Genomic DNA, 14,218 nt, shown 5'->3' on the forward strand with positions numbered 1-14,218 from the left:
TCTGACGAGTCTACACCTCCACCCCTCTCCCCCCCTCCGCCTCTACCCTTCTCTCTCGGGCCACAGTCACCTCCGCCTCCTTCGCCCTTCGGTCCTCTCAGGGTACCTGTCGCTCCACTGCTCTCCCCCAGCAGCTGTCTCTCCTCTGGGCCCTGGCCTCCACTCGGGGGGCCTCTGCCCTGGTTCTCAGCAGCCTCTTCTCGAAGCGCACTGTGGAACTCTCTCAGCTCGGCAGCAGCCTGGGAGGATGATGATGATGATGCTTCGTCTTCCTGCCCAGCAAGGGTTCTACAGGAAGTGGATGCAGCTGGTGGTCTGAGTGTGGGGGCAATGCTGGTGGGCTTTGCAATACCGAGAATTACTCCAATCACATAGGTCCGCTGGTGATAGCAGAGCCTGACAGCAGCCGTGCAGTCTAAGTTGCTGGGCTCGTTCACGTTGCTAAAGGCACTTGTTTGGGGTTGATAAATGTGTGGTGGGTGGACCATAACTTGTGTGTCCATATCTGAGGGAAGGCGAGAAAAAGAGCGTCAGTGCTCACTCATCAAACCTTGGCTAAATAGTTGGCACACACTACACCTGCTATCATCCTTCTATTAGTTAAGGTTTTTTTCTTTCCCCATGTAATAAGACTTATTAAAACCTACACAACAATCCCCAGGATGCTATCATTCAATTGCAACATACTGTACAGGCCAGCATTGCATAGCCCGCTGTACAAAGCTCTGCAGTCGCACCTTTTAGCAGAAACGAGAACCAACACGATGCAGCCTATTGAAGGGAGAGCCCCATCACAGAACTGTTGGGCTATGCGCTCACTGTACCATGGATTTCACTCAAACAGCAGAGCTAGCAAAAAATGGGAACTACAGTAGTGTAGCTAGATGACAGGGCTTCATTCAAGCACACTGACAATAAAGGTCACTACCAAACATACTGCAAAGGTTTCTGTCTAACAGCCACTAAGCTAACCTTGTATTCCCTGAATATCTGTCATCTTGCTTAGGTATCTCTATTTATTTAGTATCTGAATAGCTTGAGATTGTGACAAGGCAAGGCACTGCTCTGCTGTTGATTCTATCAAGAGGGGGTTTTGAGGAAGTAACAGTGTGTTCTCACACACTGGCAAGTTAGTTCTTCTAGCATACAGGCTCAGACAAGTAGAGAGGTGTGCCCCTCATATAAAAATGAACCTAGCACCAACTCAACCATACGCAAGAGGGCCAAAGATCAAACACACACTGCCTCAACAACTGGGCTGCAAAGGCGGGTCGCATAATCTGTGAACCGAGATTATCAGAGAGAGCTTTCATCAGATAGCACATGTCTTTATCCGTCTGTGCGCTAAATTGTCAGGTCATTAATGTCAATCCAACAGGCAGGGGCAGCTGCAAGGCTTGCTTTCTCTTCCTCCACCGTAGTCCGACAGCCTGCGTTGCGAGGAGCCCCTGCCTGCCTGTCTGTCTGTCTAACTTCCTGGGTTAGTGTTGAGTTTCACAACCTGCTCATCATGTCAACAAAAATATTTTTTGTTATTTACCGGTGAAGGCAGAGGGGAGGGGCCACCACGAAACAATTGTAAACAAAGGAGCAAAATTAACTCCATTACATGTTCACTTGCAGGTTAATGACACAACGTACACATGCATTACAGGTATTTGGCAGGCTACTCCTTGGAGATAATGTTTCCAAACTATGATTGAAGTTAACGTTTAAACCTAAATGCCATCTAGTGTAAATATCCCTGGAAATACTGCTTTAATTTCGCAGCAGAGTGTGAGTGATTCTCTAGATAGAGAAATTACAAGCAAGCACCTGTTGACAGCAAAAAAAAAAGAAGTTAGCTGCAAATATAGCAAAGTGCAAACATATCCTCAGCCATTGAGAGGTTGCGACACTCAATCAAGAAGAGATTGAAATAACTAGATCTTACCATTATTAGCTTCTTTTTATTTTTATTTTAAGACGGTAGCTAGTACCGTACAGTTGTCTAATAATCTAAGCGAGCAAACCAGCCAGAGAGGGCCAAGTGACTTAGTTAGCTAATAGCTCATTACATAACTGTTTAGCTAGTTTGCTTGATGTGATAACTAACTAACCAAGCTAATACCGTTAGATATCTAGCTACTAACTAACGTGACCTAAACTCACAATTAAGAGACAAACTCCAAGGTATGCATTTGTTGTCGTAGGCAAGGACTTATTAAATAAGACAGCTAACTTTACGTGGCCATAACTTTTAGATAGCTAACGTTACAGCAACGTGAACGTCAGCTAATAGTCAGTAAGTTAATGCTAATATGACAGCCCTGCTTGACAGCCAGCAATGTCAAGCTTACTTCTTGGCATGGCTTTAAGGCAACGAAGAACTAGAATATGAACAAGCCATAAACGCATAGGAATAGCTATCACTTTAGTGCAGTACACAAACCTTTACACAAAGCAGTAAGGAAGGAACCCAGTTACCCGAGTGTGAACATGCTAGCTAGCTTAGCTAACCTCACTGTGCCATTTCCCTGCACTGCTGCCATCTTGTTCGGCTCACGTTAGGGAACGAGGAGCAACCCACCACACTCTGTCTCAGTTGTCAACTCTTAACAACTCACGTATTAGATCATTTTGAGGAAACCATCTTCGTCCATGTCGTACTTAGCATCTTTCAGATTCCGAAAAAAGTGTCTGTTATCTTCGTTATACGTGCAATAAAGAACATTTTGTGTACGTGGCGAGTCCGTCTCGTCGTGTCGACCGCGCTCCCAGCTGTCCAGCACTTTGGAGTCTGTTCGAGGCTGAGCAGCAACAGTATCGTCGAATGCGATTCGTTTCGGTTGCCCGGGCCGCACCACGGCGCACCAGGGTGCCGGCGGGGGTATTCGACATTATGTCATGTGAGGTTCTCCGTTTCCCTCTGCTGTTATGATTAGGCTACTGCGTTGCATCGTACTGTACATATCGGTTCCAGTTTCTGTTTACAGCATGATATGTCTGTTCTCACTCTCTCTCCCCCCTCTCTCTGAAAAACATACACAATCACAACATGTTGGATACTGGACATTGCTTTTATTGACAGTTGACAGCAGCATTACCACAGAGGAAGTGTACCAGGGTTTAACAAAACACGCTGCGGATAAATATCAATTAATTTCCTTTAGTTGGATCACGATCACGTTAGATGTAGGCTATTATCTACATTAATTAACCAAATAGCACACTAAAGTAGTAAATGGTTGAAGTGTTCAACATGTTTAAATAAGCAATATGCATCTACTGGTCCAATACAACATACAGCTGGATTCCACAACAGAAATTCATAGTTATAGACTAGGAGTCACTATTATTAATCGATTTACATTTTTTACTCTGGGACTAGGTGTCTGACTCTCATAGTTCAACTCTGGTCATTTGTGAAGGTGAGGGAGAGAAAGCAAAGAAAGGACTGTATAGAGTAATGAGATGTAGATATAATTTGTGTTGGACAAGCCAGCCTGTACTTACTTCAAGGCACCGATCAGCATCCCTGTCATAACTACATACATTTCAGTCGTCATCCTGGCATTTAAACCACTGTACAAAATATTCTGGAACAACAAGAGTCAGTGTGCCCTCTTCTGTTCAGATAGGCTTCTCAACTGGTACAGCTCCAGTCTCGCATAGCCAGACCCATCTCCACACTTTGTTTATGCTATGCCAGTGCTGGAGAAAGGTCTGGCTGGACTCATTACAATTCAGAGATATTTCTTTAAACCAATTACAATCGTGTTGGACGGAGCGGTTGCTACAGGTTGTTGTTGTTTCACGTAGTCTGGATTTAATCTGACTGGGTGGGGAACAGATTCTGACGCCCTTGACTGGGCAGTAATAAACTAATGACAAGGCTTATCCCCAAAACCTACATCTGGTGAGTCAGACTAGTACAACTGTAACACGCTCAAAGGGCGTCTTAATTACATCAGGTAAAAGAAAACATGCAGTCGTCATATGAAATACCTTTTACTCATGTCTGGTTCGGTATATCAATCCTAGAATATCTTGTATTGTAAGTAATAAGCGAATGTTACAGAGAAGCTCATACAGTTGATTAATTTAATACCAGTATGATTTAACAACAACATCCTTGCTAGTCACTGAAGATAATAACATCGCCCTCAATCAGTCGACAGTTCAGTGTTTATGTCCCGGCATTGTGACTTTCCCCATCTTGTAGTTTCACTTGAAGAATCTTCTGGTAGAAAGGGGAGAAAACCAGCTTGTTGAGATTGACCAGACGACCAAACCTGATTGCTACCTCCTCCAGCTCTTTGCTGACAGGAGCTAGACCTCCAGGTGCGGAGGGGGCGCTCTTGTGTGGACTGGACTCCAGGAAACCCAGCAGGTAGCTCTGGATGCGGGAGTCTGTTGGAGTAGAGAAAACATGGGTCAGTCAATAGCGACTACACTGAATGGCCCTGTACCAAACTAACCACAGGTCCCCACTGTTTCCTTCCCCCAGAATAATAGCTCAAAAAAGGCACACGCAGAAATTGTGCACAAACCAGTGAGAGTGAACACTGATTAAGGGGGATGGTCAACATTACCCATGAGCTTGCGTATGGTGTTGTCCGGGAGTGCCACAGCAGAGATTTGGCCCTTCAGGACCCTCTGCCGGTCAGGGGAGAACGGGGTGAAGCCATGTTGAGACAGACACTCACTCAGATCCACACACATCCTCTCTCCTATGATCGCCAAGGCCTCATTCGCATTGAAAGAGCTTTGAATCAAGGAAACAAATAGTTAATTTGTAAATATCCAATGTGTATCTGAGTATAATCCTGTGTGGGATAAGCAACCATACCGTTATCCATACTGTATAGATTAGTACTTCTGGTGTGATTTGTAAATTGTGTATTGTAGTTTCTGTAATGAGCACATTTCGGAGCCGGCAGCAACCTTCCACTGTGACTGTACACTGTACATTACATGTGACGAAATAAAGAATCAGATCTGACCAGTGACACAAATATGAAATCACTCACTCACACATCCTAGACATAATTACATGCAAAAAAGTACAGTGCTGTACTAACGGTGAGTGGAGCTCAGTAAGCAGGGCATAGATGGTGGTCTTCAGAGTGTCCATGAGTCCGGGCAGGCCAGCGATGGCCTCTCCTGAGGTGTTGTACACCACAAGCAGCACAGAGGCCACCAGCACCAGCCGCTCCAAATCCCTCTGCATCTCCTGGAAACGCAACTGGTCCATCATCACTGTCTGGAGGGAGGGGGGAGAGTGGAGTAAGAGTCAGACTAGGACAGGAAGTGAAAGAGAAAAAGAGCAAAAAGACACCAATGTCATCTTTGTAATTCCGACATTGACAGGCCTACCTCAGGGAAAGGGTCTGAGGCGTGGTCCCACTTTAGCAGACGCAGGTAGGCTTGGTTGTGGACAGTCACAGGCAGCGGAGGGGAAGGGTCCAATGCAGCAGCCGAACCAGAATCGTCCGTCCCAGTCTCTTGTAGAGACTTCACTGTGTCTTGAAGCCACTTCTCAGTGAAGTCCATGGCATCTATAAATACATGCATTTTACTTAACAAACTTGTCACAGTCACTCAACATTTATTTTCACAAATAATGAAACTAAGTAGAGCGACATGCTAAGGACAGGTTTGAGTAGCGGATAACGCCCTCCTCCTTACTGGGTTGTTTCTCAAGAAACTCCTGGAATTTCTTTCTCTCGTACTCGACCGACTGCTGAAGGAGGTGGGGTCTGAGACTGCTGAGGGCAAAGTTGGCCATGTCAATCTTCATCTTGTCAAGGACGGAGAATATTGCCCTGTGACACCAGAGTAGAACATGATCTCACATGTGTTACAAGGACAGTTGCAATCATCTCTCACAAATGACATGTTTTCAGAGTCAGCGGCTATGAGCACATCGGCCAGAGCCAGGATCAGAGCACAGGCAGGACTCACTTTAGCAGGGGCACCAGGTCTGTGATTTGTCTGAGCTCTCGGATGTCCTCATCCCTAGAGGGGGCGCAGAGAGTACTCATCATCCCCTTCACAAAATCCACCACCGTGCCGATGTCCAGAGCTCCGTTCTCCGCCTGCTGCTGGATCAGCTCCAGGTCCAGCGCCTCCTCGATCTGGGACTGTAGTCGTACATGGCCAGGTCCGGTCAGGAGGAACGACAGCAGAGTCTACAGGGGGAGGAGAGCAGGAGTGAGAAACTCCAAAACGCTGTCCTTGATCCCTTGTGTCCCGTCTCCTTGCCTCCTTCTCATACTGCTTTTCTCCTCACCTCTTTGATCTCAGCCAGGAGTTTGATGGCGTGGTCATATGACGGTGGCTCCTCTCTCAGCTGGGCCTCCAGGCAGTCCCAGAAAGCTTTAAGCATGATCTCTTTCACGGTTTTCTGCAAACTGGAAGCATTTATAACTACAGTAGCAGCCCTATTCACACTATTAACAACATAGAGATCGCCATGTGAATGGCACTTCCAGTTCTTCAAGCTAAATGAATTAAAGCTCTGTGAACCTCACCTTCCATCCGGAAGCTCTCCTGGCTTCACCTGGAAGTCCTGGTTCACCACGATCTCATGGGCCAGCGCCATGTTAGTCACTCCCTTGGCCGTCTCCATGAGCTCCTCCATAGACACAAACCGGGATGGGCTGGCTAAGCAGAGGAGAGAAAAGTGCAGCAGCAGCAACAATACATATATGACATACAGGTCCAATGTACTGTGCTGTAAGTGAATGTTGTGCTGTGCTCTGTTGTATGGTTCTTTCCCAATGGAAAAGTTATCACCACCACAAACTTTAGGAGATTGGAATCTATCAGACAGGAGAAAGCAATACGGAAGCAATAGGAGGAAATGTTGGGGCTCTAGTCCCACTCCACTGCTACTCACACTCTGAGGGGGTCTCTCTGTGAGGACTGGGGGTACTCTTCCTGACTCTCTTCATGCGAGACTCCTCTGTGTGATCCGCCCTGCTGCCTTCCCCACCTCCAGGATTGTCTAAATCCTTGGGCATGATGGTGCAACAGGCCAATACTAGGGATGACAGGCACGCTCATACCATCAAAGAATAAGATGACATTTTCGCATGCAAATACAGTATAACACTAGACTTGGTGTAGTGGGAATTAATGAGGCAACCTAATATTTCTTTAGCCCCAAAGACCAAAAACATCTATACCGCATAGGCTATTAGAGATGAAGACACGCAGAGAAAAAAAAAACGTTACAGACAATATCTACCTTTACGAAGCTGTCAACGGACTTTATATTATAAGGAAGCCGCTTTCTTTATCAGTTTGTGATGGAGAAATTGTCAGATTAGCATGAGCATCAAAACCCCGTTACGATACAGCGAATCTTCACCAGATGGCTACCATTGACAGATTCAAATGTAAATAGGCTAGGTTGATTTAAGTGACCTAGATTGTGAGGATCAAGTTTCATAAGCTATCGTTTGATGCGAATACGGTGGGTCGAGCGCTAACGTTAGAACGCGTCTAGCATCTGGAAATCATGGCTGGAAATCATGGACCTCTCTTCCGGAGTCGGGTGGGGCGCAACGTCAGAGGCGAGCCCGTTTTCGATCACGTCATAGCCAAATTAATAATTTGCTAAAAACTGCAATCAAATATAAAAGCATATAGATTTGCCGTTTTGGCGATAGCTGCTTGAATCAAATTGCAAATTTGTTCTATGATAAATACTTTATTAGAAATGTGTCATTTATTTATAAATTGACATGCTTAAAATCAGTCATGCACACTGTTGTCACTCTGTTTTTCTTAGAATTAAACAGGTGGAGAATCACCAAAATACTGCACAAATATCTCTGGGTGGCCTTGGTAGAACAGTCCCAGAAGGCGTTTCTTCTCCTTGGCAGAGTGCTTTGGGTTCTCGTGAATATTCTTCAGCAGACTCCACAGCTCCTTGTTTGTGATAGAGAGGTCCTCATACGTCTCAGTAGAGTACTGACAGAAGGTAGAGCCTTGAAGATTAACAGAGAACAAAACATCATATATTCAAGAAAGTAGGCCTACACGAAACGCAAGTATGTTCTTCAGAAATAAAACTTTTCATGCCATTAGTAAGTGGGGTCAGTGGTTACCTGTGACATCAGGTTGCTTACTCTGGACGAGACTGGCCAGTTTGTCACTCACACGTTTGTGGAGGACTCCTGGTATCTGGTGAACATGCAGAGTTAATGCTTTCAAACTAGACTACATTTTCTTAAATGTTTTGTCTTATGTGGCTCAAGTTGATGAATATGGTGCTTGCAACACCAATGTGGTGGGTTCAGTATACAACAAAGTTTCTCTGGGACCAGAAATGGACATCATCTTGATGAAATACAGCTTTGGATAAGTGTCATGGCATGAGTAAATGACATTAAAGTGTTTCCAGACAAAATGATAGTCCTGATAAAGAGATACATTAGTTACCTCAAAGACATCCTGGCGACTGCCCATCAAGAACAGCACCATGACCTCCACCGTCTCCTTGGACAGACTCCTGGCATGGATGATGGCTCTGGAAAAAGCCCTCTTCACTAGCAGTCTGTTCTCCACCTGGGAAGCAAACTCTACATGTGACACAATCTCGAAACCGCTCATATCCTCTTTCGAAACCATTCATATCCTCTCAAAGTTTTCAACAAGTGCATGGGGTCTCTAGGAGCTATTGACTGATAACTGTGTGGTCAACATTCAAACACTGCTCCCCCCCCCAATGCTACACATTGTGGTTCAGGTGAGTAACCTCATCGCTGTACATTCCATTACAGTAAACCCCTTGATGGAACTGTGTGGGCACTTATGGGACTGTCTGCAGTCTGTCTGTCTGTCTGTGTGTGTGTGTGTGTGATAGATTCTGACTTCTTTGTCGAGCCTCATCTCCAGCGGGTCTGCAGCCAGCGCCATGAAGCAGAGCAGCCTGCGTAGCTCCTCCCTCCTCTGTGGTGACAGCAGCTTCAGACAGAGCTGCAGCGCCTCCAGAGCCTGCTCCAGCCTGCCGCCCACTGCAATCACAGGCACAAGGGCTTCATGCGCACCCATTTCTGATGCAGATGCAATGAATGTACTAAAGGTGTAGTTCATGCGGCTTGTGGTAACGTGCAGTAAGGTTTGTCCTGAGGATACCGCCGTAGTTCTTAGAGGTATACAGTCGATTTGCAGAATCAAACATTGAAACACTAGTTACACAAACGTTACCTTGTCCCGTGTTACACTTGCAGGAGTCTATTAGTAAACATTTGGTCTAAATAGTCAGCCTGTTGCTCAAGTCAGGGCTCACCTAGCAAGTCGGTGACTCCTGTGTAGACGGTTGCCATGTGGCTAGAGAGCAGGGGTGGTCGGTCAGGGTGGCTGTAGTGTTTCAACAGGGTGTTGTACAGCAGGAGCTTGCACTGCTCCGTACCCGGGCACCTGGGCAAGCACTTCCAGACCACACCTGTGAAGCTCGGCGGCTCGTCATGCCCAACGCCCACCTCAGTACCAGCGCAGCTGGACAGCTGCTGGCTCACATACACCACCTGCTGGTCCGGCAGGAAGTCCAGACAGTCCAGTGCTGCCGAGAACCAAGCATCCTCCCTGCAACAGGGCAATCCACGTCTTCAGTCTCTATATTGATATTAGTCAAATTGTTTTGATTCCATGTATTCAAGCTGTACTATTGAAAGCAATTAATTACTGTATCAGTGTCTCAATCACTGCCCCTGATAAGTTTTCAAAGCCGCCCCCAGAGCCAGGAGAGCTTCGTAGTAGTGCTTGGATACAAGAGGGTTTTGGATTCTGAATATAGCTGTCCTCATACAAGAAAAACCCCTCCATATTCTCATTGACGGGAGATAAACCACCATGGCACATACTGAGAGTCCTTGCAGGCGCGGAGAACCTCTCTTTCCAGGGAGCTGCTGGGATGGATGAGGTCTGGGTTGCCGTTAGCCAGGCGAGGGGGAGAGGCGTCATCCTTGCTCTCCAGCAGACCCTCAAGCAGAGGGATGTCCAAGAGCTGCAGCAGACACAGCAAGGTCTGCTCCTGCCACACCTCATCCACCACTACACAGAGGAGAGGAGAGAGAAAGGGTCTTACTGTAATTAGTCATCAGTTTCTATGCCCCCCAACCTCTGAAACACCTTGCCAGAGTACCTAAGAAGTGCCGAAACAATGGAAATCTTTAAGCGAGATCTCAAGACGTACCTTTTCAGTCTAGCCTACAATCACTAGCCAGGACCTATATTTAGATGTGTATACAGATGCTGGTTGCCCTGCAACTGGCACGTTCCGTTTTTAATATCGGTGTTGCTTTTATGGCTCTGCCTCCCCTCTCCCTAGTGCCTCTCTTTCTCCCTCCTACTTTCTAACCAGGTCCAGTGGATGGACCCCTGCCTCTACCTGGACCCAGGCACACTCACACACACACAGACAAACACCAGTCATAGGCTCAGATCCCCTTCCCCTCACCCTAACCCGGGTCCGTATCGTTTTCCTACCCCCACCCTACCCCAACCCCTGCCGCTATCTGGACCCAGGCACTCACACTCATGCACACACCAGTGTTTGCCATGTCTCTCCTATGATGTTTTTAGCCCTTTTTGCTCTGAAAATGTAATTTAATGTAATTTACTGCTCTATAAATGTTCTTAGCCGACAAACATACTCCAGGAGCTTGCTCGATCGTCTCGTTGAGAGAAGTCAGGGAAGAATTTTTACAGCTCACCTTTCTGGCCCCTGGGTGATAGCCTACTGTTTTTTTTTTTCTTCTCTCTGGAATATGTGTTGCCTCTGTGTATGAAATGTGCTATACAAATAAAGCTTTGATTGACTTGATTGAATTAAATATATCCCAGCTTCCTACTTTTTGATGGCAGAAATGTCCAAGAAGTTGAAGACTATAGTTATGTTGGAAGGCATTTCCATCTTCAAGCTAATCATTGGAAAAGCATTATTAAAGGGCCATTTTGCACATTTAGCCCCATGTGTGCCCCATCAGGTTCATGGTAGACAGACCACAAATAGGGCTAAATGTCCAAAAAAGCACACTACCCCTTTAAGAAAGGGGAAAGCAGGGAGGATTGGACACATACAGTACTTGTCAAGTATTCAAACTGAGGATTTGAAGTGAATCCCAAGTGAACCCTAGTTCATAACGAACAGGACCAAATGTAGCCTACTACTTGATTGGTGTTTGATTTGTCACGATGCTGTTGGTTCAGATAATATATTGGACTTACAGGACTGTGGTAATGTAGAGTTAGCTTGTCCTCTGCTTGGACTTAGACTATCCTCCATCAGGGACTTCAAGGGTTGGTTGGATTTAATAGGTGTACTTAATATTTGCTCTTCTTGCCTGAGTGATGAGAAAGAGACATGTAACAATACCAGTCCCTCTGCTTTGTGCCCACATGTGCATAGTGTACTTAATGTTCACAAAAATCACTTAGAACAGACAGACATTCCTCCCCCAGCAGCAGCTTGGAGAACACGGTTACAGATCTCCATGGAACTGTCAAGAAAGTTTCTCTGATGTAGAATAGGAATTATGTAGAATAGGAATCCAATATGAACACATACCACATACAGTACACAGATACCCCATCTACACCTGGTATTAAAATGTGTTTTGGATGATCAGATGACAATTTGATAGTGCTACACCAAATTAAAGTACAGGTGTAAATGCACCCAAACATTTTGAAGACAGATTGCAATCTGATCAGCCAAACCACCTCTGGAGATGCATTGTGAACACATTGAACACAAGTGTAAACACAAATGTGTTTTCAATCCACATACAGCAATGTTAAACCAATGTGGCATTCATTTGTTTGGACTAGATAGAGCAATCTGATCTCAATCGGATCTCACTGGAGACAAATATTAATGCCAGGTGTAAATGTAATCAGGTAAAATCATATATACTGTATACAATCTAGATACAAGACGCATTTTAATGCCACGTGTAAATGGGGTCAGACAGAACCAAAACAAGCCCCCACCCGCAGCAGAAGGTGCTCTGGATCCCTGGGTTGAGCACCCCTTTCTCCAGCTCCTCCAGAGAGGGTCTCTCCGTGTCTAGGAACCTGTAGAGGCAGCTCCTGTCGTCATGAAACACATGCTGCCCTTTCTTGTCTTTGCCAAACAGGTTGGTATCCACCCTCTCAAACACCCTACAGTCCAGGAGGGCCTGACACACACACACCACCTTGTCCCGTGAGATGTCAGCTCCCCCAAAGAACCTGGGAGAGAATGAGAGAGAGCGAGTGCATTTTATTAAAACAATTTGGTAAATGTGGGACTTTACTATGCCACACAAACACCAGTTATAGAAAACAACACCAAGTCAGGGACCACAGAGGAATGGGAAGAGAACCTGGAGTGGAGAATGTGGCCTGATACTACATCTACTGCGTCAGACCCCAGGAAGCAGTCGCTGTGAGACTTGAGGTGGACACGTCTTCTCTTCACCTTAATTGAGGACCTGAGGTTGGAAATGATGCTGCACCAGATAGAGGCCTGCAATGGCTTGTTGGCCATTCCACAAACTGGTGCCAACAACAAAAATAGAGAGGAGAAAACAACAAAAGGAGAGATGAGGACAGCAGGTGTTTGGAAATTGTTACACAGTACAAGGCCTACAACACAACTGGATAAGACTTGATAGGACAAAATACAGGTAGGCTACACAGTGTCAATACCCCACCAATAATTTAGGCTATCCTACAAAGGACTCAAAAATGTTTGATCCAAACAATCTGGTTAGGGAGTTCATTCAGATGAAATGCTACAGTATCAAGCCATCAAGACACATACCTGGAGGCCGCAATAGTAAAGCTGTCAAAAAAAAACATAGCCTACCTGGAGGACGCAAACATAACTTGTCAGCGAGTGCTGCGGCTCTGTCCCTGACGGAGGCCATTCCTCAATTATCAGTGGTGACGTATTCACAGTTGAGACCAACCGCCCCTTTTTATAGCCTGCTGGAGCAAGAGATTACGCTGTCAAACCGGCCCAGCAGGCTACACCTCATTAACTAAATCAAAGATTACGTATCTGTGCAGTGAATTACAAAGTGGAGACTCCGTCAAGAGCACACGTTTGTTTGACCTACCAAATATGGGTCTGCAAATTCGTTTTCGATATTCTACCGCTAGATGGCAGCAAAGATTCCCATGTAACGTTAATCATCAGCCATAGCCTACACTATCAGGCACAAACAGTGAACAACCAACACTTGCCATTCATAGTAGCCTATTATCAAGGTCAGGGGGGGTTAATATTATCCATTCGGGTATTATAAATAGGCAATGGCATAGAATGTACATTGCGCCCAGTCCAGCCATCGTTGAACGAGCACTAGTGTGTGCCCTCCTCGCGCACCCTGACCCTGTAGGAACGCCCTGGTTCCCCTGCGCGAGGCCTGTACTGTAGGCAGAACGCCCTGGTTCCCCTGCGCGAGGCCTGTACTGTAGGCAGAACGCCCTGGTTCCCCTGCGCGAGGCCTGTCTGGAACACATCCATCTCTCTCTCGCGGGACTTCTGATTAAAGGTCACATGAGCAAGAGGCTACAAATACCTTCATCGACATGAAACCTTATCACTAATTCTCCATTACTGGTAAGTCAGTTCATCAGGTTCAAATGGCTTTACAACCTACCTCATTTTAATCATTTTGGCTTTCAGGCCTTTCTTAAATGTGAGTGACCCCTGCCGTTAGCCTACTTATCCGTTAAGCTAGCTGTTAACTAGCATCTCTTTTTTAGTCGCTCTAGTATAGCTTCCTGCTAACTAGCTAGAAAATAAACAGGAACATTTTGTCAATATTTCCAATCAATCACGACTTAAGTAGTATTAGAAAAGATACAAATGCTGTTTTGTGATTCACGTTGGGTCACTCATTGCACAGAAACAGTTTCTTCCGTCTTGTGTTTTGATTTTCCATCATATGGATGCATTTGTTACTTCAGTTCAATTATTGTCTGCTATCTGGAACAATATTATGTTTTCAATTCCACAATAGACAACGATTTCCATTATACTTTTGAAAGATTCATTAACGACAGTACAGTAATAAGCCTGATTTTAGTTGCAAGATAAAGGTGCTTTCAGCATTTATGTCAGTCCAGCTTTCATATCATTGTGATTAAACACAAATCACCTCGGGGCTAAACTGGATTACAGCAATCGGTTTTCTCCAGCATTACAGAAACAATAGTCATATAACTCACT

At 45.6% G+C, this 14,218-nt stretch overlaps 2 protein-coding genes across 2 annotated transcripts; both read right to left on the minus strand.

Moving 5' to 3' along the window:
• Nucleotides 1-3,292: 3,292 nt before the first annotated feature.
• Nucleotides 3,293-7,007, minus strand: tcp11l1 (t-complex 11, testis-specific-like 1; the record flags this gene model as incomplete). The annotated part of the gene is made up of 9 exons (XM_084452808.1): nucleotides 3,293-4,392; nucleotides 4,575-4,747; nucleotides 5,064-5,245; nucleotides 5,359-5,540; nucleotides 5,671-5,807; nucleotides 5,947-6,173; nucleotides 6,275-6,395; nucleotides 6,516-6,648; nucleotides 6,884-7,007. 9 exons carry the CDS (start codon nucleotides 7,005-7,007, stop codon nucleotides 4,169-4,171), a joined length of 1,503 nt encoding a protein of 500 aa, XP_084308934.1. The 3' UTR covers nucleotides 3,293-4,168.
• Nucleotides 7,008-7,782: 775 nt separating this feature from the next.
• On the minus strand, nucleotides 7,783-12,908 carry LOC311320942 (DEP domain-containing protein 7-like; the record flags this gene model as incomplete). The annotated part of the gene is made up of 10 exons (XM_084452809.1): nucleotides 7,783-7,979; nucleotides 8,100-8,175; nucleotides 8,434-8,559; nucleotides 8,866-9,008; nucleotides 9,284-9,579; nucleotides 9,858-10,047; nucleotides 11,716-11,720; nucleotides 11,989-12,228; nucleotides 12,363-12,534; nucleotides 12,848-12,908. The coding sequence occupies 10 exons, from the start codon at nucleotides 12,906-12,908 to the stop codon at nucleotides 7,783-7,785; spliced, it is 1,506 nt and encodes a 501-aa protein (XP_084308935.1).
• Nucleotides 12,909-14,218: the final 1,310 nt, after the last annotated feature.

Source organism: Borostomias antarcticus (genome assembly GCF_949987555.1).
Source record: "Borostomias antarcticus genome assembly, chromosome: 18".
Lineage (NCBI taxonomy): Eukaryota > Metazoa > Chordata > Actinopteri > Stomiiformes > Stomiidae > Borostomias > Borostomias antarcticus.